Consider the following 22,265-nt stretch of genomic DNA (forward strand, 5'->3'; position numbering starts at 1 on the left):
CTCCGGCAGATTTTTCCCACGCGCAGACAAATAATTCATCCTTCAATGGAGGCTCACATCTAGCGTATGCTGAAAATCCGGCAAATCCTCAAACGGAAAACCCGGGATGTCGATGTTTGCAAGCCAATATTGTCTGTAGGCATTTACGTCTTGTCACTGCGCCTCACATCGCCAAAATTTACAATTTGACTGCGAGAATCGTTGATATATTGTAAGTAATTCAATATTAAAGAAAAAAAATTAAATAAAAAAATTTAATATTTTTTCTAGGGATTTAGGTGGTAATACTTTTACACATCCAGATAAATCAACATTTTCATCGCTTCAAGATATACACATACGTAACTTGTAAGTAATATTTTTTAGTTAAATTTTTTTTTGTAGATGGCGTTACTAAAAAAAACAGTTTTTTGCTTTTTATTCCTAAAGCAATGCAGATATTTAAAAACTATAAAATGGATTCGATGGAGAATTAAATTTTCTTTAATTTGGTATATATACCAATATTGTGCGATTTTTAGTTTTTTAGATATTTCAAAAAATAAAAAATAAAATTTTCGGTTTTTGAAAACAAATTTTTGCACTTTATTCAAAAACTGTCCGATAAAACCGCACAAAAAAATAAATACTGCACTAAATCATGACCAGATGTATTGCTCGACAATATTTCAAAGTTTTGTTTTGTTTGGTTATCTCTTATCAGCGTAAAACCTTAAAAACTCCTCAAAAACTGCTTAAAAATCTTTATTTTTTAATTTTCACGTTCATTCTTTCCTTTTAACAACTGTTGAATCTCTTCCAATGTCCTGCCTTTAGTCTCCGGTACAATATAATAACAAAACAACGCACCTAACCCACAACTACCCCCAAAAACCAATATGGGTACACTTAACCCATTTAAATCTGTCATAAACTGAAAAAACTTCGTAGTCACACTCATCGCTATCGCAAAATAAATATTAACCAAACACATCGCTTTGGCTTTCACACTCTGATTGAAAAGTTCTCCTATCATTAAATTAACAATACTTCCCAGCCCAATCGAAAACACAATAATATACAAAATCATCCCACCTAAAGGTAACCACCATAAAGACGACACTTCTATACTCGTAAAATCTCTCAGGATGAAATAAACCGCTTCGATTGTAAGCACAAAGAAACACGAAACACATGAGAATATCAAAAGTGGTTTCCTGCCTGTGATGTCAACCAAAATCGACGAGAAAAACGTCAGGATTAATTGAATCAAACTGAAAATATTCGCTGACAAACTTGGTGATATTGTATCAACTGCTTCTTTGAATAATTTTTGTGTGTAGAGTGTGAATGCGGAAATTCCTGAAAATTGTTGGAAAGTTCTCAGGCCGATTACAATAATACATGCTTTGCGATTGCTTGGTATACGCCATAGGTCCATGAAAGTGCCACTCTCGGACAGTTGGCGATCAACGTCATTTTGTAGACTTTCAAGTTCTTGCTCAACGTTTTTTCGTTGGCGTAAGAATTGCAGTGATTTTTCAGCTGCGCTGCGATTGTTTTTCATGAGTAGGTAATACGGTGTTTCTGGCATGAATATAAAACTCATTAGAAATGTTGCTGGGAGTATTAGGCATATCAACGCGGTTGTTTCGATTGTGAAGTAGGATCCTAGTACGTTGATTAATAACATTCCGACTCTGAGGGTTAGAGAGATGTAGGATCCAAGTGTTCCGCGGATTTTCGGCTCGGAGATTTCACCGATGTACATGGCCATTACGGTGAATGTGGCGCCCTCTCCTAGTCCACCCAGGAAGCGTGCTGTGTAGAGTAGGGCTATGGAATAACTAAAATTTGAGGTTATGTTAGTGGTGTTTTTGTAGTGTTGGTTTATTCTTACCTTGATAAGTATATTAGGATGTATGATAATATTTGGGGGAGGGAGATGAGTGTTATTGTGCGTTTACGGCCGATGATGTCTACTAAATAGGCGGAAATGGGGCTGGCGGCCATGTTGCCTAGGGCGGAGATTATTGCTATGTATGAACCTTCTTCTCTGGATACTGGGTATTGTAGCTCGCCGTCGAGGAGGCGTGGGACTGAGGGGGAGGGCCATGCGATTGATACGCCTGCTGCTATTGATACTATTGTTGCTATAAATATATAAAATTATACAAGGTGATATTAAAAACATAATTTTATTTTTCTAAAATATTTTTACGCGCAAAATTTAAAAAAATATATCTTTTTGTCTTTTATGTACTTTAAGTCCATTTTAACACCCTGTATATTAAAATTTAACGACAAAAAGTGGCCTATTTGCTATTCCATAATCTAAGCTAGATCTATACCAAAATTTATCAAAATTGATTAAATGGTTTTCACGTGAAAGCATCACAAACATACAAATTTGAATATAATAGCTAAATTAGCTTAACTTTTAAGTTACTTACCTGATATTACTGCTAAATATTGCGACCAATGTTTGCTATCCTCTTGAATTTTCTCATCACCATATATTTTATTTACAACTTGCACCATTTTGATATCTTATTAATTTCTAAATCTTTTATTATCGATAATATTTGTTTAAATATTTCGTTTACTTTGGTTTTTGTTTTTTATAAATTTAACTTGTTGCTAAGTGTAATGTTGGTTAACTAATGAACTAGTTCAAGTTTCGGCATAAGGACACATGTGTGCGCAATGTTCGGAGACGGGATAATATTCGGTGCATAACTTTACCAATTAACGAAACGCATCGCGCATTTGTGCCATTAAGTGTCAATTGCTAATTGACCTGCAATGGTCGGCGATAAGTTTACGATTGTTTCGCGTAATGCCTCTTCATTTTCGCTATATCATTTTTATATTACGCTTCATTCAACTTTACAAAGTTAAGTAACAGTGTAGTAATTATAAAGTTACAAACATGTGTTGATTATTTTTAATGTTTTGCGTAAACAAATAGATTAAAGTCACGCTGCTGGTAATTTATTTGAAAATAAAATTTATAACATATTGTTCCCATTAAGCATTAAACAATCAAAAATTATTAAAATTATTCTAAATTTTCAAAAATGCATTGTTGATTGCCTAATGTAGAAAAGCACAAAACTCTGTTTACCTATGTATAATATAAAAATAAATCACAAAATCTGTTGGTAAGAGCATAACTCAACAACGCCGATACCAATTTGGCCAATTCTATTTTTAAAATGTTCGTAAAAGTCCAAGGATGGTTTTTACGTCGAGAAAAATTTGAATAATTGCCGAGAAATCACTCAAGACAGCTCTTTTCTATAGAATAAAAGTTGGCATTGAGATTCATATCATAGTTCGAATCATAGTTATAGTTAAGTAGTTGAATCCGAGATGGCGCTGAAGTGCATTATTAGCAATTCTTTATATAATTAATTTCTTTACAATAGAATTAACACATACTATGTCTAGAACATGAGAGTAAAAACGAATTACATTTTTATTAAACACTACCTGCACGAAGTCGCGGACAAAGCTAGTAAGGAATAAAAATAAAAATCAGGTTTAAATAAATTGCGCTATAAATATCTATATACTTTTAACCTAATTTACATCTTTTTGGTTATGTTTAAGAGTTTTACAACATTGCGGAATTGAAACACTCAACGGAGATTGTTTTGTTGATCTTCTGAAAAATGGTTTAGAAGAATTGTAAGTACAAGTTTTCCATCTTTTGTAATGCGTATTTATGTCAATCACAATGTCAAACACATTTATTAATCTGCGTTTCTTCTTATTTATATGCGTATAATGTATAATAATAATCCACTTTGTTTTGTTTCTAGACACTTGGATGGAAATCGTATAACCCGTCTTCACGACAAACTCTTCAACGTCAAGAACAACGATTTGAGACTGTTGTAAGTTACGAGTACAATATAATTTTCAGTTACAAGTAATTTTATATAGGTCATACTAATTCATTTCTACGATTTAGTTCCCGCTGGTTTTAATAATAAGTAGATAAATATTTTGAAATATTTATTTATAAAATTTTACGTGATTTACATAAATAACATAAATAGTTTATGAAAATGCCTTCAGGGCAACATTTAAAATTGTAAAATCTAATAAAATCACGTAAAATTTTATAAACAAATATTTTAAAATATTACAATGGATTACGCATTGACAAGTGAAAGTAATAGTAAAAAAAATAGATAAATCAATTATTTTTTTCTTTTTTGGGCATATTTTGACGTAAATTTGTCAATAGGATTCTCGGTTTTAATGTATAGAAATAAGGAATGTAATGCAGTTTAACGCCATCTACGCTTAAATTACATAACTATAATTGTAATTAATCCCTACTAATATTATAAATGTGAAAGTCCTGATGTTTGTTACACTTTCACGCAAAAACTACTTAACAGATCATCATGAAAATTTGTACACATATTTTTAGAGGTCCCCGAATGGTTATTGGCTACCTTTTTTTAAATAAAAAAATTATTTTTTAAATAAAATAATGAAATTCTTTGGCCAATAATACCTCTGCATCTGGTTATTTGACTACTTTCACGCCATCTAGCATTCCAGCAATGAAGCTCAAACCTAAGTACTATAGTACCATCACACTGTATTATCACACTGTATTATCGACAGCTACGTCAACATCAAATCCAATTGACTACACTATGGAGACTGTACACTATACTTCCATAGACTATACTTTCAGCCATTTTAAACTTCCCGCCATTCTACTTCATTGTGACTACAGACGCGTACAAAAGCAACTTCATTATTTTAGATATTCGCGAGCGAAACTTAGCGAAGTTTAATTTTTTTAACAAAACAGAATCTATTCCCTTTTCCATAGTCATAAATACACCCATTTTAAAATTTATCAAAATTAATTTTGTGGAATGTGCGTGAAATTGTTACAAACTGACAATTTATATTAATTATACGTATTTGGATTATAACAGCATTATAATAGTGCTATTTAACTTATATTCAAATTTGTTTTTAAATGCCTTATTATATTAATTACTTCATGCTTGTTAGTAACTTTTGCTCTGCGTACTTAAAGTCCGTAATTTAATATTGCGTTTAAAATCAACTTGACTTGCAATTTGCTGCTTGGCTGCACAACAATACATAAATCCCGAGCGTTTTATAAAGTTTTTTCTCACTATCCTAATATTATGTGCATAGTACTTACTTACTCACTCGTATCCATACATACATTACATTCAGTTACATTTAACAACAGTAGCACAAGTTTTTGCATTTATTTCTAGCGATAGATACGATACGCTGCGGTTTTCTCAAGTTTCCTTTCAATTTATTCCTATTCAATAAATCTACGTCTGTTTCAGTTTTCATTCATGCAATTTTACAATGCTGTAACATCTGCGTGTTAACGATAAGAATACAATGTCAATTGATAAAAGCGATAAATGTTAGTATTGGCAGTTTACAAATTGATTTGATTATCAATACAATTTTGTTAAGTTGAATTTGAGACGTTTATCGGTATTCAATAAATTTAACTTTTAGGACTTAAAAAGGGAAAAGTTTAAGAAAAAAAAGTTGTGATAAAGTTAAGTAAAGGATAAAAAAAAAATAAATTGGAGGTATTATTATTGATTTACGATTATAGATTTAAAAAGTTTTATAATGTGTTTGAAGTATTTTGGACACATTATATTCTAAATAAGTTTTAAAAATTTTGCCTCTCCATAGAATTCACATAACTCACGTTTCATCTTTCCTAAGCTCCAAATGCCAAAGTAATATTATTCAAATCGGTTTCTATATGTGATAAATTTTGGATTACCTATGATCTATATGATCCAGGATTATCTAAAAATATTGCTATATCCTCAACATTTCTTTATAATTTTTAAAATATTTATTATTTAAATTTACAAAAAAGTTTTGTCACAATCAAAAAAATGCTCAAATTCATAAAAAATTGCGATATTATTTCTTTGTTGCTACTTTGAACTAAAATATAAAACATGAAATATGTCAGAATATAGCACATATACTTTTTATGAATCGTATAAAATTTATGATTTTTGATGACTCATTTAGCAAAGTCCGCATGCGATAAGTTATTCTATGTTCATCAAAAACCTAGATTCATTTAAATTCTCCTGCAAAGTATCCCCGGCGCTACAGGCAAGGATGATACAGTAATATAGCTAGCTATAATATAGCAATGTATATATGTTGCAATAGTCAAGCCAGTATGGCGTACAGCCGCAAAGATGAAAGCAGCGTGCATAATTGAATTACTGTTGCAGTCAGCTCAAAATTGATTTCGTTTTACTCGCCTTTTTGTATCAATTTCTTGAATCGTAACTTATTATTAAAATATAATCTTATTAAAATTATGTGTATGTAAAATTATTCAATACTTCCAGTATGACAAGACTTTTTGGAGAAATCTATAATGTAAAAATGAATCGCAAAATATGTTGGTAAGCGCATAACTCAACAACGTCTAGAATAATTTGGCCAATTCTTTTTTTTAATGTTCGTTAAAGTCCAAGGATGGTTTTTACGGCGAGAAAAATTCAAATAATTGCCGGGAAAACCCTAAAAACAGTCTTTTTCTATAGGATAAAAGTTGACATTGAGATTCAATCATAGTTATAGTTAAATAGTTGAATCCTAGATGGCGCGCTGAAGGGCATTATTAGCTATTTATTATATAATTAATTTCTTTAAAATAAAATTGCAAATCTTATTGATAGAATTGACACATACTATGTCAAGAACAAGAAAGGAAAAACAAATAACATTTATATTAAACACTCGCGGGACAAAAGCTAGTTTTTCATAAAAACGTGTCATGAATTTCTAAAACAGAGGGAAAAATTTTAGAAAGTTTTGTTTCCTCTGAAGTCCAACAAACTCTATAACCTCACTTTAACAAATGATACGAGTAGGTATTGATCCATACCAAACAATGTGTTTTAACGTAACATTTAAATTTTACAACTCTAATATAACCTCAAACACATAACTTAAATTGAACGTAGTATATCCCTAATGACATGCACAGTTGGTTGTCTACTTATATAACCCGTTAAATATTGATACCTACGCAAGTTTATTTCCTTTATACGACACTACTGCGCATTCAAACTTTCCACTTTAAAAATAACTTTGAAAGCTCTCCTAACACCTCTGTTAAAAGTTGTAAAAGTAAACAATACAAATATTTGCAGAACTTGTTAAAACTTAAACATAGTTCTAAACGCAGATATCTCCGCTTGAGATTGGATTATTTTCTATTGCACTTATGCAAAAACATATTGAACATTTTAAAAAAGTGCTGTGGTGGCGGTAGTGGTAGTTACTGGCTGGTGGTTTTCGCTGGCGCTGAAAATTTTTCTATTAAAACTTGTAAATAAGTTGATGCGTGTATGCCGTTCAATTTGCGCAGATTTGCTTTCCTTGAACCAAACCGGCCAAAAATAGCTGAATATCAAAAATCATTTCGGGCAAACACTAGAGTTAAAAGTTATATAACTTTAATCATAAATCTAAGATAATATGTATTATAAATACATAAATGTGTTAATTAGTATGTTTGTTTCGCTTTGATGCAAAAATCACGCAACCAATTTTGATAAATTTTTGTATAAAGATATTTTTGACCTTGAAAAATGATATAAGCTACTTTTTGTCATTAATATTTAACGAAAAGGGTGTAAAATACAGAATAAAAGTAAATACATATAAAGATTGAAGTTATAGTTATATAATTCACACCGAGATGACGTTAAAGTGTATTATAAGCATTTCTTCTTTCTTTAAAATACAATACAAAATCAGTTTCATAGAAAAATTGTGAACATGTTTGTTTGTTACTCTTTCACCCAAAAACCACTCATCAGATTCTGATATATTTTTGTATAAAGACATTTTTGATATTGATAAATAAAATAGACTATTTTATATTTCAAAAATATATCTTGAAAGGGGATAAATAAGGGTCAAAAGGTAACATTATATTTAAAGTTATATACTTCAACCGAAATGGCGTTAAAAAGCATTATTAGTACTTCTATATTTAAAATAAATAAAATTGAGAAGATTATTGTAAGATTTGGCATATATTTTCTCTAAAAGGCAAAAAAATAATTAGTTAAGCTTTTTTTTCTTTAAACCTACGAAGACAAAAGTTAATACGAGTATTGAAATATACCTAACGGGCTCTTTAGATTTTTCCCTACGTATGTTTCAATTTTTATTGCCTCATATTGGTTTTGTTCCAGGAGCCTCGGCCATAACTCAATCACGTCGATCGACCCCGATACGTTCCGGAGCCTGGACCAACTGATTGAATTGTAAGTCCTTGAAGTTCCTGCCAACCTCTGAATACCCCACGAAATCCCCAAACAAGAAAGAAAGTATTTTCTTTTCGACATAATTACAGCAACCACAAAAAAAAATACATACGAATACATATAGCTACTTTAAAGATAAACTTTTCAATTTATAAAACTACTTCACTTACAACTTAAAACATTGAAATGAAGATGGCACAAGTTTCAAAATACAATTAAATTTTAATTTTCAGAGACTTGACAAATAATAACATCGAAAAGCTCAACGCAGAGTGGTTCAGCACGTTGTACAACTTGACAACACTGTAAGTACTCTTGAAACATCCTTGAGGATAACATATTATTTTACATTGAAGTTAAAATTAATATTTTGTTAATTTTTGATAGGAATCTGCAAGGAAATAGATTAACGCGCATTGAAATTTTGTCCTGGTTAACATCTTCGTCCTTAAAAGTAAAACCAACTGTGATTAGCAATGTTATTACTGATCAAAGTATTCTTAACCCGGAAAATATAAGTGTTAAAATAAATAATCAAAATTTAACACAAGTTAATCCTATTGAATTAAAATTTAAACAAAATGGAAACATGAATAATATAGATAATAATTTAATAAATGTTGATAATGATCAGAATAAAGTAAAAAGTGAAAAAAACAATCTGGAAATGGAAATGAAAATGGAAGCGCCTCCGCAAGGATTATCTAAGTTGACTACATTATCCTTGGCTAATAATTGGATATTTTGGCTGCAGGACGACGTTTTTGCTGAAGCACCAATGTCTCGCTCTCTGAAAAATCTGTGAGTTAAATAATTAATCTTTGTGTTTATTTAAAATTAATGTTGTTTTATTATGTTTTAACTGTCAATCAGTCAAATCTGTCAACATCATTTTAAATTATATTTTATATTGATTTAAAAAGAACATAAAATGCAGTTAAACGCCATCTAGATTCAAATTATATAACTATAATTAAGATTCAATCATAATATCTATTATTGCTATTTTTACACCTTTAAAGTTAAATTTATGGAACAAAAAGTAGTCTATATTATTTTCCTTGGTCTAAACTATTTTTATACCAAAATTTATAAAAATTGGTTAAATGGTTTTTGCGTGAAAGCGTCACAAACATACAACAAAATTTCCAAATGCATTTATAATACGTATTACTTAAAATATATAATATAATATAATTTGTGCTTTCAATGTTTTAATGTTTTAATGTTTTAATGTTTATTGTAATAAATGTTTTAATATCTAAATGTTGTCATTTATTATTTTCTCATAATTTTTTGCTAACCATATTGTATACTCTGTTATTTTTACATCGTCACCGCCTTGATCCCGTTTACTTTGCGCTTTTGCTTGTTTCTATCCCAACATCTTAAGCAACGCCCTTCTTTAACCTACACATCACATACATATTCATATTCGTATTCATATTCATACTTTGGGACGGCTAGGACGATCCAATGTCGGGCGCGTCAAGCGCTCTATCATGTCGGGTCTTATTATCCTTTTCAATGTCGCCGACAACTCCGAATTTGATATGATGCGTAATTGCGTGACCCGAATTACTAATGAGTAATTATTGTTATTAATAATAGTTAGTTGTATTTAAGTTTTATTAGCGTTTCGTTATTCAATTAATAACTAATTCTTGTTTTGGTTATATGATTAATTATCTGATATGCAAGTAATTTAATACATAATATAAAATAAATTCTAATAGTACATTAAGAATCAAGTACGCAAAGTGAAAAATTAACAACGGGTTTTTGTATTTTAAAATTTTGAACTTTGTTTGCATACTTTTGTTAAATGTAAGATTATAAATACATAGAAATCCAGCCCGTGACTAAAAACTGTGACTAAAGTACTTCTGTCATGGCTTTGCTTGTCCGTACTAAAAATACAATTTTTGTGACTTAAAACCGTGGAAAATTTGGCGTTTTAAATGTGAAAATAGTTTAAACTTGTTTTATAAAATTGGGTTCTATTAACAAATTTGCAAAAAGATCAAACCGAAATTTATATCCAGAAAATTAGTTTATAACTAAATAATTTACTAATAATTTTTTATAATAAAAAATGTCAAAAATGTAAAAATTAAATTCCTCAGTTTTTTATAGCGAACAATTGTTTTTACAAAAAAGTAGTCAAACAAAAATGCATTTTTATCGAAAATTAATTTAGCTATTTGTTCTTTCTGTATTTAAAAAGTATAAGAGTTGGTATTTATAAGGCATATTTGTGGGATTTTTAAAATTCCTCTCAAACGGCCCTCAAAACGCTAACAAAATAAAGAATATATTTTTTAAATTATTAAAAAGTCAATGAAGGTAAAAATAACTTTTCATATTGATCACATTAACACCATTTCCGCAATTTTACCCAGAAATATATTTCTATATCAATATTTTGGCAACTAATAACACATAATTATAATATTTAAATATTTATATATTATATTACATTTATAAAATTTTAATCTCAGTCAATTAATTTGTCTAAATACAGAAATTGGGTTTTGTGCAAATAAATGAGAAAACATTTTACTGCGCACAATTTCCAAATAAATCATTCGTAATTTATGCGAATTGTAATTTATTTAGTTGTTACATTTGGTCAGGCAAACATTAATCAGGACAACATTCACATTGAAGTAAATACATCAATTAATTAAATTCGTTAAAATTGATAGATATCGTGACCAGTGCATTAAATTAATCAAACGCAAAGTGAAATGACATTAATTATTTGGCATATGCTCAAGTAAATAGTGATTATTGTTTGATTTACGCGGTAACTTTATTAATACAATAATTTTTGTTTTTATTTGCATTATAAGTATTATGTGGATGCGCCGGGAAACAAATAAAAATATTTCAAGTTTAGAGTTAAAACAAATAGTAAAGTGAAACTGTATAAAACAAAATAAATTTCGTAAAACACGCAAAACGGAATTTGTTTAAATGTTTCATTCATCGATTAATTATACTTGTTAAATTTGATAGATACCAAAGTACACAAATTAAATTAATCTGGCACAAAGTGAAATAACATTATTTACTTTAGATACGTATAAACAGTAAATATTAATTTATTTATTAATTTAATTCATTTAAATTTATAAACAATTTTCTCAGTTTTGTTTCTCATTTAAAGTATTATGTGGAGGTGCCGGGAAAACACATGAAATACTTCAAATAAATTAAATAATTTTTATTATTAGTATATTATACATTTTCAGACTTAGTATATATAAACTTGATTAAATATAAATAATGACTATAAAATGTTATAAACAATTTTTAAAAATTATTAATTTTTTTTTTAATTTAAATGTTCAAACTAAAAGGAAATGTGTAAATTACACAAAACAAAATTTCCTCAGTTCTTGCATTTGGTAATGCAAATAATAATAAGGAAAATTAATACATATTGCAATTAATATTTCAAATAATTAAATTTGATAAATTTGATAATTGCAACAACATAAACTGTAATTATTTATAATTTTGTGCATTAAATTTATTGTGAAACACGTTTGTCATATTTTACATTATAAGTATAATGTGGATGCGCCGGGCAACACAATGAATACACAAAAAAACTTAGTTTAGAGTAAAAACAAAATAATAACAATAAAATGTAATGAAAGTGGTATAACATGTTTAAAATTCCCTTTTATGGTATTATATTCAAAGTTAAATCGAAAAAAAGCTCAAAGCGCATAAAACGGAATAAAATGCATTTAATACTGCTAACAAGCACAAGAATGTAATTAAAATGTGTCACAGTCACATATTTACCTCTTTACTTTTTATTATCATCACATTTAACAAAAAAAATTAAGTTTTAAAAAAAGTCTAACTCAAAATTTGCATAATTTATATCTTCATCTTCTTTTGTTTTCATGTTCCATTGTAATCCAGACTTGTTTACCACACTCACCAGTTTTTTTTTTCATTTTCGCTCTTTTGTCCTATGCTTAATGTAATCCGACTGATCGATGTTGTCGCTGGGCACAAAAAGCCAATTCATATAATGAATGTTTTCTGGTCGTGCTCTCTGTGGCTTTCGCTTTTAGTTCTCCGCTTTTCAAATAGCAGTGAAAACGACGAGCTGGAGGCTGCGCCTGGATACGAATTGAAATCGTGTGAATCATGCCAATCGGCATCCTTTCAAAAGTAATGTCAGGCAAAATCAACTGCAGTCAGTTTCCAATCAGATTTCCTGCCAAATAGAATAAATGCGACGAATACGAAAATACTACGAATTTACTTTTCGATTTCGGTGTAAATTATTCTACGAACTTGTTCAAATTGCCAATACTGCTAAAAGTGGAAACTTGAATTCGCAATGTGCACTTGGAAATAGATTACAAATTTAGATTTTCGTTTGATGCACGCTAAACTTGAAAGTTTAACCAGTTTGAGTTTAAATTAAAAACTAGTGAAGTCTTTGTACGGTTATGCAACATATGTTTCTGTTTCACATGTAGGCAACCAAATACACACTAAAAATCGTGCAAATATGACTTCTTAATTTGCTTTAAGTAAAAAAAGTCAAAAAGTCTGTTTGTATAAATCTGTTTTTACAAGGTTTTTATACGAAATCATTAATAATTCTTTTTTGCAGAGATCTTTCTGAAAACCGTATTTCCACTCTGTCGAACAGAACTTTTAAAGGACTCTCCACTCTTTTTGTACTGTAAGTAATCCCACATCACTCAAAATGTAATTAAAACTCGTAAAATCATTAAATTAACAGACAAAATAATGCAAAACCGGTTATATCCTTATTTAAAGTTAAATACAAATATATGCAACTAAAATTACTACAACGAAATAAAAAAACAACAACGATTTCGATTAAGAATTTAATTATAAACTCAATAACAAAATTTTGCGAACGTTCGCGAACCATTACGAGCACGCCAGCGTACTTGAAAGCTCAATAATGTTCGAGAACGTTTTCCACGAAACAAAGACTAAGTTAATTAAACAATCTGTCTTTGAGTAGTATTTACATGGCATATTTACACAACAAATTCAAACTATACCAACACTTACGTTAATTAATTGTTGCAGCAAGCTGAATCAAAATAATTTGCAACACATTCATGAGGATGCGTTTGTGTGGATGCCAAATGTTACCTCACTGTAAGTATAATATAGTGTAAACATAATCATAATAATTAATTAATTAATTGTAGAGATTTAAAAAACAATGAGTATCTTGTTGTCACACCCGGGATATTTTCACCATTGGAACAGTTACATCATTTGTAAGTATACTTCAACTATATGCAACCAATTATACACTAAAAATTTCATACAAAATTTTAGTGTTAATAAAATTGCCTATGTTATATTTTCAGATACTTTGATTCGTTTGAAATGTGTGCAAATGCTCCGTTTGTGAAAGTATGTGAACCCAAAGGTGATGGTATCTCATCAAAAGAACATTTATTAGACAGTGTTATTTTACGTGCAAGGTAATATCACTATATGCAACCATATATACACCGAAAACATTAATAAATCATTATTTAGTGTATGGATTATGGCCGCTATAGGATTTGTTGGCAATTCCATCGTCCTTTTAGGCCGACAATTTGTAACCCGACACTCAAACGCTGTCGATTCATTACATATAAAAAACCTGGCAATTTCTGATCTTTTGATGTCATTGTATTTATTCGCTATTGCATCAGTGGACGAATACTATCGCGGTGAATATCTCCTCAATGAATTCTCATGGCGCAGCAGTAATCTGTGCACTTTGAGCGGAATTCTCAACACGTTGAGTTGTGAATCAAGCGTGTTGATACTAAGCCTAGTCACGTGGGATCGTTATGTGTCGGTAACACGTCCATTTCCCCGCAACCAACTCAGTTTTAAATTCGCTGCTCTCCGCTTGGTGACGCTGTGGGCTATCGCTGCCTTGATAGCACTACTTCCGATCATGAATACAACTCAAGACTATTTTGGTTTTGAGTTTTACAATTCCAACGGTGTATGTCTTCCGTTATACTTACATAACCCATATGGAAAGGTATTATTTACAACTAACGCCATCTACTGGTGAATTAATATTAATTATTTCCAGGGATGGCAATATTCAATTGTAATGTTTGTTTTTATTAATTTATCTGCGCTAGCATTCATTTGCTATGCTTATCTGCGAATGATAAAAGCCATTCGTGTATCAACAGTTGCCTGTCGATCAACGCAACAAACACAGGATCGAGATAGAGTTGCACAACATCTTGGAATAATTGTATTCACAGATTGTTTGTGTTGGGTGCCAGTGATAGTCATCAAAATGGCGACGTTAGCAGGTAAATAAATAAAACATTTGTTTAATATAATTTATTAATAATTATTATTCATAGGTTTAGAATTTAACCAAACTTATCGTAACTTTGTGTATGCTTCACTGGCGATTTACGTAATGCCAATAAATTCAGCGTTGAATCCGATTCTGTATACGTTTGCCACGCCGCTGTTTAAGAAACAAATCCGTAAGATGGCGCATGTGTGCTGTCAAAAACAAAAACGTCCCGAAGGGCAATCTGGATATGACACAGCGCTGAGTTTAAGCTTAGGAATGTTAGGCTCAAATGGCAGAAGAGTGTTAACATACAGGGTGAGTCAAAAAATTAATTTTAAAAAAAAAAATTTAAAAACTTTAAAAATTTAAAAAATTGTTTTAGAGTACACAAACAAGTCACACCGGAAGTAAAAATAGTTGGCGAAAACAACCGCAAGCTGTATGACACACAGCCACGTTCGATGAGAGAGAAAGCACTGAACTATAAACCAACTTAAATCAATGTCAATCAAGCATCGAATTTATAAAGAAATAACTGTGTATAATTGTTAGTATTTATGTGTGTATAAAAATAACTAGTTCGTAATCTAAGTGTAAACTTTGAACATTCTGTATGTAACAATATGTAACAGTAAAATAATTCTTTCCATTGTTTTCGGTATTATTTTGACACTCATTGAATTACATTTAAATGGTCCAATATACAGGGTGTTGATAATTCGATATAATTTTTTTGATATAGAATTTAATAACCGTAGAGGTCTTCGTCTTCTTCATCGCCGCTTTCGTCATTTCCAGGCTCGCCAAGCGCGTTTACAAATTCTAAATATGAAAAAAATCAATAAACACGGTGAATTATTAATGAGTGGTTAATTACAAACCATAGAAATCAATGCGGCCATCACCATCCACGTCAACTTCTTTTATCATGTCTTCAACTGTATAAAAATGATATTAATTTATGTTTTGATGACTTTTTTGTGTTTTTACTTACTTTCTTCTTCGGATAAATCTTCGCCGAGACATTGCAGCACTGCGCGCAGGTCAGATGCGGTTATGAATCCGCGATTATGTTTATCGAATACACGGAATGCGTCTCGGAGCTCTTTGTCTTCTTGTTCACGTGAGTAGACTTCTGTGTCTGCTCCAGCTCCAGCAGAGAATGCAATGTCGACGAATTCTTCGAAGGATACATTTCCATCGCCTGGAATATAAGTATTATTGCTGTTATTTTAACTATTTTTGACAAACTCTGCTTGATAAGCATGATAAGTTGCCCAGAGAAGATTAAATTCTTGTTTTGTTTTTATTTTACTTGCAATTTTCCTCCTTTCACATTTGTAAGTATGCTTCAACTATATGCAACCAATTATACACCAAAACTTAATATAAAATTTTAGTATAATTAAAGTTGCCTATAATAAATCCAAAAATCTTTTTAACTTTCTTTAGCATTTTACGAACAAAAAAGTAACGGAATATTGATATTTACACGAATCGGCAATATTAAAATATTTAATAAAATACAAATAATTACCATCCGCGTCAACTTCCTGTAACATCTGTTGTAATTCCTCGGTGCGTGCGAATTGTCCCAACGAACGCATGACTCGTCCCAGTTCTTCCTTAGTAATGCTGCCGTCACCATCCTTGTCGAAAAGTCGAAACGCTTCGCGGAATTCTTTCATCTGACGCTTGGAGACATTTGGGCGTCGAGATAGCATCGCGGGTGGTTTTTTATTTTTCGGTGTGGCACACTCAACATCGTCCATCATATCTTGCGCATCGGGATAATCATTCGCTCCCGATGGTCGATTCTAAGTTATTGTTGAAATATTGATTACTTGTTTAAATACTTGATGAATGTGATAGTTACCATGAGATCTTTGATCTGGTTGACAAATTGCGATTGGTTGAGAAAGTTGTTCACCGCTGAAAACAGTTTGTTGTCCATATTTTATGTTGTGATGTCGTTGGAGATCAGGAATGATAATCAATGTTGGGTGTTATAGGGTGTAATGCTGGATCCTGACTGTGGAAGGATGGAAGGATAAGGGGATGCGATGATGATTACGAGAGGACGATACTCGCGCCGCACTGCGGTCGTTAGCGGAAGCACAATATGATATCAAGCAGAAACCTGCTGTTTAAAGGGTGGATCAATATCGTATAAATATATTATATTTGCTTTGTTGTCACATCATGAGTAAATTAAAACCAATTTTTATTTGTTAAATATACGAATGACAACTCTATAGATTTCAATACATATTTCATATTTTGTGCAATATCATGATTTATAAATCGTTTGCAACTACATCTATTGACAAAACCAAAAACTTTCATGTGTCAAAAACTAAAAATAACGATTGAAGCGCCTCAACCGGATAATTTTCCAAACACATTTTGACATCACGTCTTAATACGTTCCTGCATCAGGTCCTAACTTCTTTTAATCGTCACGTAATATTCTAATGCACAGCATAAATTTAATTTAATTAACCATACAATCCTCAACAATATATTTCAAGCCCGATATACACAACACAGTAAGGTAATTTGAAATGAATAGCGCTGATATTCCTCTTGAGAGAGTGTTGACGTAACAGTATTATCCGATTCTAATTGACAGCTACCTTTTAAAACACTATCACATTGATTCATGCTTTGGTCATAAAATTTAATCACATAACGATATTGTTTAGCAATATTGACATCATCGCAGTTAATTAATTGCACCGCAAATGAATTTCCATATATTGGAATCGATAGAAACCGAAATAATTGCTCATCGTACTTACAATAAGCGGTCACTAATCGGTTTGATATTATCGTATAGTTGTCCATAATGAATTTGTTGACGTAAATATGTTGCTTTTTCTGCAAATGTTGAATTAAAGCGTTCGTTGGTATAGATTCTTTGCATTCTGGACACACTGTTGGACGATATCTGCATACTTTCAAATGTGGTGCACTCAAGTCATTCAATGAGCTGATGATTTGATCACAACCCACATCTGCATATGGACATAACATATGCGGCTGCATTACCTTAACACTATTGGTTAAAGTATTGCAGACTACACAGGTGTCCATCTTGGATGAACAATTTATACATACAGAATGTCCATTTCCACATAATTTAATTATGGAAGTCAACTCAAGCATGCAAATTGAACAGTTTAAAGTTGAGAGAACTTTATTAAAAGTAACAATCAACTTCAGCTTTTCTTTTGTACCTTTCACTGTGTTCATTGGGATTGAAACATGTGATGTACCAACATCACCCAATTGCTTCACTTGTATAATTGATCCTATATGTTTATCCGACACACATTCGTTAGCCGTCCGTATGTGAATCTCAGTTTTGTTTGTTGAATCATGTTTATCATCATTTGGTACTTTTGCAACCCAGCATAACATACTATGCGCAGTACACTTAATTTGTACAAGGAATTCAATTGATTTATATTCCGCAATAACAACTTTTTCAAAAGTCTGTGCTTTGTCTATTTCAAGCTGCACCAGAGGAGAATTAATTTTAATCTTTGCACAAATTGATGAATGAGTTGACAACAAATGATCAACATATCTAGCGTCCGTCATAAATTTGCAATCGCACAAGTTGCAGTTGAATTGCATATATTGACATTGCTGTTCATGCTTGCGCAACTCTTCCGGTTTTAACCACTGAAAACAATCTTTGTGCTTGCAGGGATACTTGCAATTCCGAATCAGGGTTTGCAGAACGTAGTTTTCTATTCCTCCTTCTTTAGTTGCGTTGCAGGTATTGCAGTAATGTTTTTTGTCGGGATGTAAAAACAAAGGCGGAAGCAACCAATCTTTGCAATTGTTACAACACAACCATGTATCGTTCCAGTGAATTTTGTTGGTTATTTTAAACATTTCCAATGTTGCCCAATGCATTTTCAGTTGGAATTATTTTAAACTGCGTTAGTTGAACGAATTAATTAATATAATAAGTTATATCTTTGATCTTAGCTTAATAGCAGAACTTTTTATGTTTTATTAAATTTTCTTTATTTTAAATGTTTAATAGCGATGAAAATGCAAAATCAACTGATGGTATTAATTGTTGTTTATTACTAGATATCTAACTCCCACTATGAAAGACCATGACATTCATCCTTGATTGTGATTCTGATAATTCAAATCGATTCTTTTGCATACACGCGACAACTTGTTAGAATTTATAATTCCGGATTTTCCGAATAGTTGGACATTAGTCACTGTTTGAAATTCCAAGAAGAAAACCATGGCTGAGTAGATTTACCATTATTTCCACTAGGGAATTCCATTATCATTGCACAATATCTATGTATTAATCTATAATCTATATATATATAAAAGAAAGTCGTGTTGGTTAACTCCTTTATAACTAAAGAACGGCTAATTCAATTTAGCTAAAAATTGGTGGAGAGGTAGCTTAGGGCCAGGAGATGGTAATAGGATACTTTTTGAAGTGAAAACTTTTCTAAAAGGGCACTAAACGACACTAAAAAGAGACAAACATATTTGCGTATATGGATTATCTTGCGGGAGAATAAGAGAACGCAAATACAAAGTTTTCTATTATCCCCGTCTCCCTTTGTGCGATGCTTCGTAGCATAGACGTGTGTATGTGTGTACGTGTGGGTTGAAATTGACCGGTTGATGTTTTTGTTTGGAGAAGGTTACTAGGATACTTTTTGAAGTGAAAACTTTTTTAGAGAACACTAAACGACACTAAAAGGAAACAAACATATTCGCTTATATGGTTTAACCTACGGGAGAAAAAGAGCACACAAATATAATGTTTTCCATTATCTCCGTCTGCCCTTTGTGCAATTCATAGCTTCCCCCTAAGCATAGACGTGTGTATGTGTGTACGTGTTGATTGAAGTTGCCCGGTTGATGTGTTTGTTTGAATAGGACATGGTAAGTGTAGGATACTTTTTTTAATACTTTTTGAAGTGAAAACTTTTTTGGAAGATACTAAACGAGTTTTCTCCGTCTCTTCTTTGTGCGATGCTTCGTAGCTTCCCATGCAGCGACCAAAACGATCAAATCTTATCCGACAAAACCGTAATTCAACTAGGATTCAAAGGATTGCGAATGAAAGGACTGAAGAAGAACAAGAAATTGCACGTGAAAAGCGAGGCAGAACAAAGTTTGCCGGGTCAGCTAGTCTACTATATAAACATAAGTCTGACGCTATAACTCCAGAACGCACGAACCGATTTCCACGGTTTTGCATTCGTTGGAAAGGTCTCGGGCTCAGAGAGGTTTATAGCAAAGAAAATTGAGGAAAAATTTCAACAGAAAAGCGGGAAAATCTTTTTTAAAATAAAGAGCTATATCTGATAAATAGCATGTGCGTGATACATTGTTTAACAGCTACTCATTTTTTTCTGTCATTTTTTTCTGATAAGTTAATTTCATGTTACAAAAAAATTATCCAACGGAGGTTTTGAACTCTCTGGAGTTACAAGGATTTCCACCACATAACTTACAACTCAAAGTTGGTACAGTTATTATGATATTGCGAAATTTGAATCCACCGCGACTATGCAACGGTATTCGACTAAAAAGACATGCCGAATTTGATTGAGGCGCAACCATTATTAACGGAAAGTACGCAGGTGAAAATGTATGTATTCCTCGAATACCAATGATTCCGACTGATCTTCCGTTTGACTTCAAACGATTGCAATTTCCAGTTCGCCTTGCGTTCGCCATGACAATTAACAAGTCGCAATGCCAATCGCTTAGTGAAAATCATTGTTTTTCACACGGGCAGTTATATGTTGCGTGTTCACGAGTTGGGAAACCATCCGCATTGTTTGTGTTAACGTCAGAACAAAAAATTAAAAATGTGGTGTACCAAAGAGCACAAATGGAGAATTTGCGGACACGTATAACATTTCGATTCAGTATTTACTTTGGATTCACTTTCATTTACTTACAGAATTTACTTAGAGAAGTTCAACTAAATAACACTTCATTTTTGTAATTGAAATTGATTCATTACTGTTGTCAAATAAAATTAAATTTTTCGTTTTCAAATATAAAACAAAAAAAATTATCTTCATCTTTTGATCACCAAAAGAAATGTTACACAAAACAAAGCCATTTGGTTGCGAAACGGAGTTCGCCGAGTTTGCTAGTCTATAATATAAAAATGAATCGTAAAATTTGTTGGTAAGCGCATAACTCAACAATGCCTAGACCAAATTGGCCCAATTCTTTTTAAAGTGTTTGTTAAAGTTTAAGGATGGCTTTTTGGTAAGAAAAATTCGAAAAATTGCCAGGAAAACCCTAAAGACAGCCCTTTTCTATAGAATAAAAGCTGGCATTAAGATTCAATCACAGTTATAGTTGAATAATTGAGTCCGAGATGGCGCGCTACAGTGCATTAGGTTATTAGGCATACCATGTGCAAAAAAATATTCAATTCACTGAAAACTAAGTTAAGAAATTATTTATTTGTGAGAGGACAGAACGTGCGTCGGAACAGCTAATATTGATATAAGTAATTCTTTTAATAGTTTCTCATATAAAACCAGTCAAAATCAATCATTATTATGAGTATTTGTCAAGGAATGCAGTGCAGCACTTCAGACACTTTTCATAGCACTCTTCAAACCCTTTTGATCCACTGTCCTGCAGAGACACAAGAACGTAGTTTATATTTTAATATTATCATTAAACAATTATTTGAGCAATGAAAGCTTACATAATATGGATCCCTGATTGTCACATCATCCTCAGGACACATCTCACCCAACAGCATGATTTTGGCTTTGGGATTCTTCACTCTTCTAGCTTCTTCCTCCAGGTCTTGCTGGTTGTGTTCATCCATACCAAAAATATAATCATACTCTATAAAATCATCTCTATGTACCTAAAATCTTCAATTTAGTTAAACCATAAAGAGTTTAAAAGTAATATTTTACTTGTCGAGCAGTGTTATTGTAAGGAATATTGTGTTTCTTCAATGTACTTAAAGCTCTTTTATCAGGAAGAGATCCTGTATGCCAAGAACCAGTGGCAGCTGAATCAGCAATCCATTTATCTTCAAGTTTTCTTTGCTTCACAAGATGAAGAAAAACTGCTTCAGCAATTGGACTTCTGCAGATATTACCTTAAGAATACAAAATAAACATTTCAAACCTTCTATTAAACCTTCATTTTACACAAGGCATACCTAAACATACAAAGAGGACACGTTTCGGTTCAGTCATCTTGCAAAAAATAATAGATTTTGAATGTGGAATGTCTAAAAGTAGTAAAAGTAACAAATGTAAATATTAAATTGTGGTTATATGTAGATAAAAGTTACAATATCTTCAATCTAAGATTATCGTATCTATTTAGTTTTATATTCTATGACGATGTAATGTTTTATCACATACTTATAAATTACGCACGTTTTTCACTCGATTTCACGCTGATTCGCCCTTGGACCCCGGTTTAAGATGCGCTTAGTCAGTTTAGTGTAATTTGTGTAGTGAGTGTGAGTCTAATGTTCACATCATTCACACTTGCTCACTAGCCTATAAACTAGAAAGTTTGATTTTAAACTATTT

The 22,265-nt window shown here is 31.4% G+C and overlaps 4 protein-coding genes across 7 annotated transcripts in view; 1 reads left to right on the forward strand and 3 right to left on the reverse strand.

Moving 5' to 3' along the window:
- The window catches only part of LOC135798946 (relaxin receptor 2-like), a 47,770-nt gene extending 32,444 nt beyond the window's left edge, over positions 1 to 15,326 (forward strand). The window contains exons 3-17 of the mRNA XM_065311939.1: positions 10 to 211; positions 271 to 348; positions 3,595 to 3,672; positions 3,807 to 3,881; positions 8,259 to 8,330; positions 8,564 to 8,635; positions 8,718 to 9,131; positions 12,979 to 13,050; positions 13,431 to 13,502; positions 13,556 to 13,627; positions 13,721 to 13,837; positions 13,896 to 14,397; positions 14,452 to 14,683; positions 14,738 to 14,991; positions 15,059 to 15,326. Coding sequence (XP_065168011.1) covers positions 10 to 211; positions 271 to 348; positions 3,595 to 3,672; positions 3,807 to 3,881; positions 8,259 to 8,330; positions 8,564 to 8,635; positions 8,718 to 9,131; positions 12,979 to 13,050; positions 13,431 to 13,502; positions 13,556 to 13,627; positions 13,721 to 13,837; positions 13,896 to 14,397; positions 14,452 to 14,683; positions 14,738 to 14,991; positions 15,059 to 15,121 — 2,375 coding nt within the window. The 3' untranslated portion in view covers positions 15,122 to 15,326. The remainder of the gene's footprint in view (positions 1 to 9; positions 212 to 270; positions 349 to 3,594; positions 3,673 to 3,806; positions 3,882 to 8,258; positions 8,331 to 8,563; positions 8,636 to 8,717; positions 9,132 to 12,978; positions 13,051 to 13,430; positions 13,503 to 13,555; positions 13,628 to 13,720; positions 13,838 to 13,895; positions 14,398 to 14,451; positions 14,684 to 14,737; positions 14,992 to 15,058) is intronic.
- Positions 729 to 2,687, reverse strand: LOC135798959 (facilitated trehalose transporter Tret1-2 homolog). The gene is made up of 3 exons (XM_065311963.1): positions 2,433 to 2,687; positions 1,880 to 2,132; positions 729 to 1,826 (listed from the first exon to the last, which is right to left on the reverse strand). The coding sequence occupies exons 1-3, from the start codon at positions 2,518 to 2,520 to the stop codon at positions 752 to 754; spliced, it is 1,416 nt and encodes a 471-aa protein (XP_065168035.1). The 5' UTR covers positions 2,521 to 2,687; the 3' UTR covers positions 729 to 751.
- Positions 15,317 to 16,731, reverse strand: LOC135799009 (neo-calmodulin-like). The gene is made up of 5 exons (XM_065312022.1): positions 16,553 to 16,731; positions 16,214 to 16,493; positions 15,671 to 15,880; positions 15,558 to 15,614; positions 15,317 to 15,498 (listed from the first exon to the last, which is right to left on the reverse strand). Exons 1-5 carry the CDS (start codon positions 16,628 to 16,630, stop codon positions 15,422 to 15,424), a joined length of 702 nt encoding a protein of 233 aa, XP_065168094.1. The 5' UTR covers positions 16,631 to 16,731; the 3' UTR covers positions 15,317 to 15,421.
- A 4,468-nt stretch (positions 16,732 to 21,199) lies between these two features.
- Positions 21,200 to 22,224, reverse strand: LOC135799062 (low molecular weight phosphotyrosine protein phosphatase-like). Of its 4 annotated transcripts, none has more exons than XM_065312079.1 (5): positions 22,107 to 22,224; positions 21,884 to 21,955; positions 21,633 to 21,820; positions 21,413 to 21,580; positions 21,200 to 21,339 (listed from the first exon to the last, which is right to left on the reverse strand). In XM_065312079.1, exons 2-5 carry the CDS (start codon positions 21,918 to 21,920, stop codon positions 21,259 to 21,261), a joined length of 474 nt encoding a protein of 157 aa, XP_065168151.1. In that variant the 5' UTR covers positions 21,921 to 21,955; positions 22,107 to 22,224; the 3' UTR covers positions 21,200 to 21,258. The 4 variants fall into 4 exon arrangements, with proteins under 4 accessions (XP_065168151.1, XP_065168159.1, XP_065168146.1 ...); XM_065312087.1 differs by having other exon boundaries at positions 21,884 to 21,954; positions 22,095 to 22,220; XM_065312074.1 differs by having other exon boundaries at positions 22,092 to 22,220.
- Positions 22,225 to 22,265: the final 41 nt, after the last annotated feature.

Source organism: Atheta coriaria, unplaced genomic scaffold (assembly GCF_025399875.1).
Source record: "Atheta coriaria isolate IRGN ID8LTWV9N9 unplaced genomic scaffold, Caltech_Dcor_3.1 hic_scaffold_2_pilon, whole genome shotgun sequence".
In the NCBI taxonomy this organism is placed as follows: Eukaryota; Metazoa; Arthropoda; class Insecta; order Coleoptera; family Staphylinidae; genus Dalotia; species Dalotia coriaria.

Bases quoted from the DNA above. Each gene is read 5' to 3' on its own strand.
- LOC135799062 (XM_065312079.1), bottom strand. From the start codon at position 21,920: ATGACTGAACCGAAACGTGTCCTCTTTGTATGTTTAG. The intron at 21,581-21,632 runs GTAAAATATTAC...TGAAGATTTTAG, and splicing joins ACAATAACACTGCTCGACAA to GTACATAGAGATGATTTTAT. The intron at 21,340-21,412 runs GTAAGCTTTCAT...GTGTCTCTGCAG, and splicing joins CAATCAGGGATCCATATTAT to GACAGTGGATCAAAAGGGTT.
- LOC135798959 (XM_065311963.1), bottom strand. From the start codon at position 2,520: ATGGTGCAAGTTGTAAATAAAATATATGGTGATGAGAAAATTCAAGAG. The intron at 2,133-2,432 runs GTAAGTAACTTA...ATATATTTATAG, and splicing joins ATATTTAGCAGTAATATCAG to CAACAATAGTATCAATAGCA. The intron at 1,827-1,879 runs GTAAGAATAAAC...CTCAAATTTTAG, and splicing joins ATCCTAATATACTTATCAAG to TTATTCCATAGCCCTACTCT.
- LOC135799009 (XM_065312022.1), bottom strand. From the start codon at position 16,630: ATGGACAACAAACTGTTTTCAGCGGTGAACAACTTTCTCAACCAATCG. The intron at 15,881-16,213 runs GTAATTATTTGT...CTTATATTCCAG, and splicing joins ACAGGAAGTTGACGCGGATG to GCGATGGAAATGTATCCTTC. The intron at 15,615-15,670 runs GTAAGTAAAAAC...ATTTTTATACAG, and splicing joins AGATTTATCCGAAGAAGAAA to TTGAAGACATGATAAAAGAA.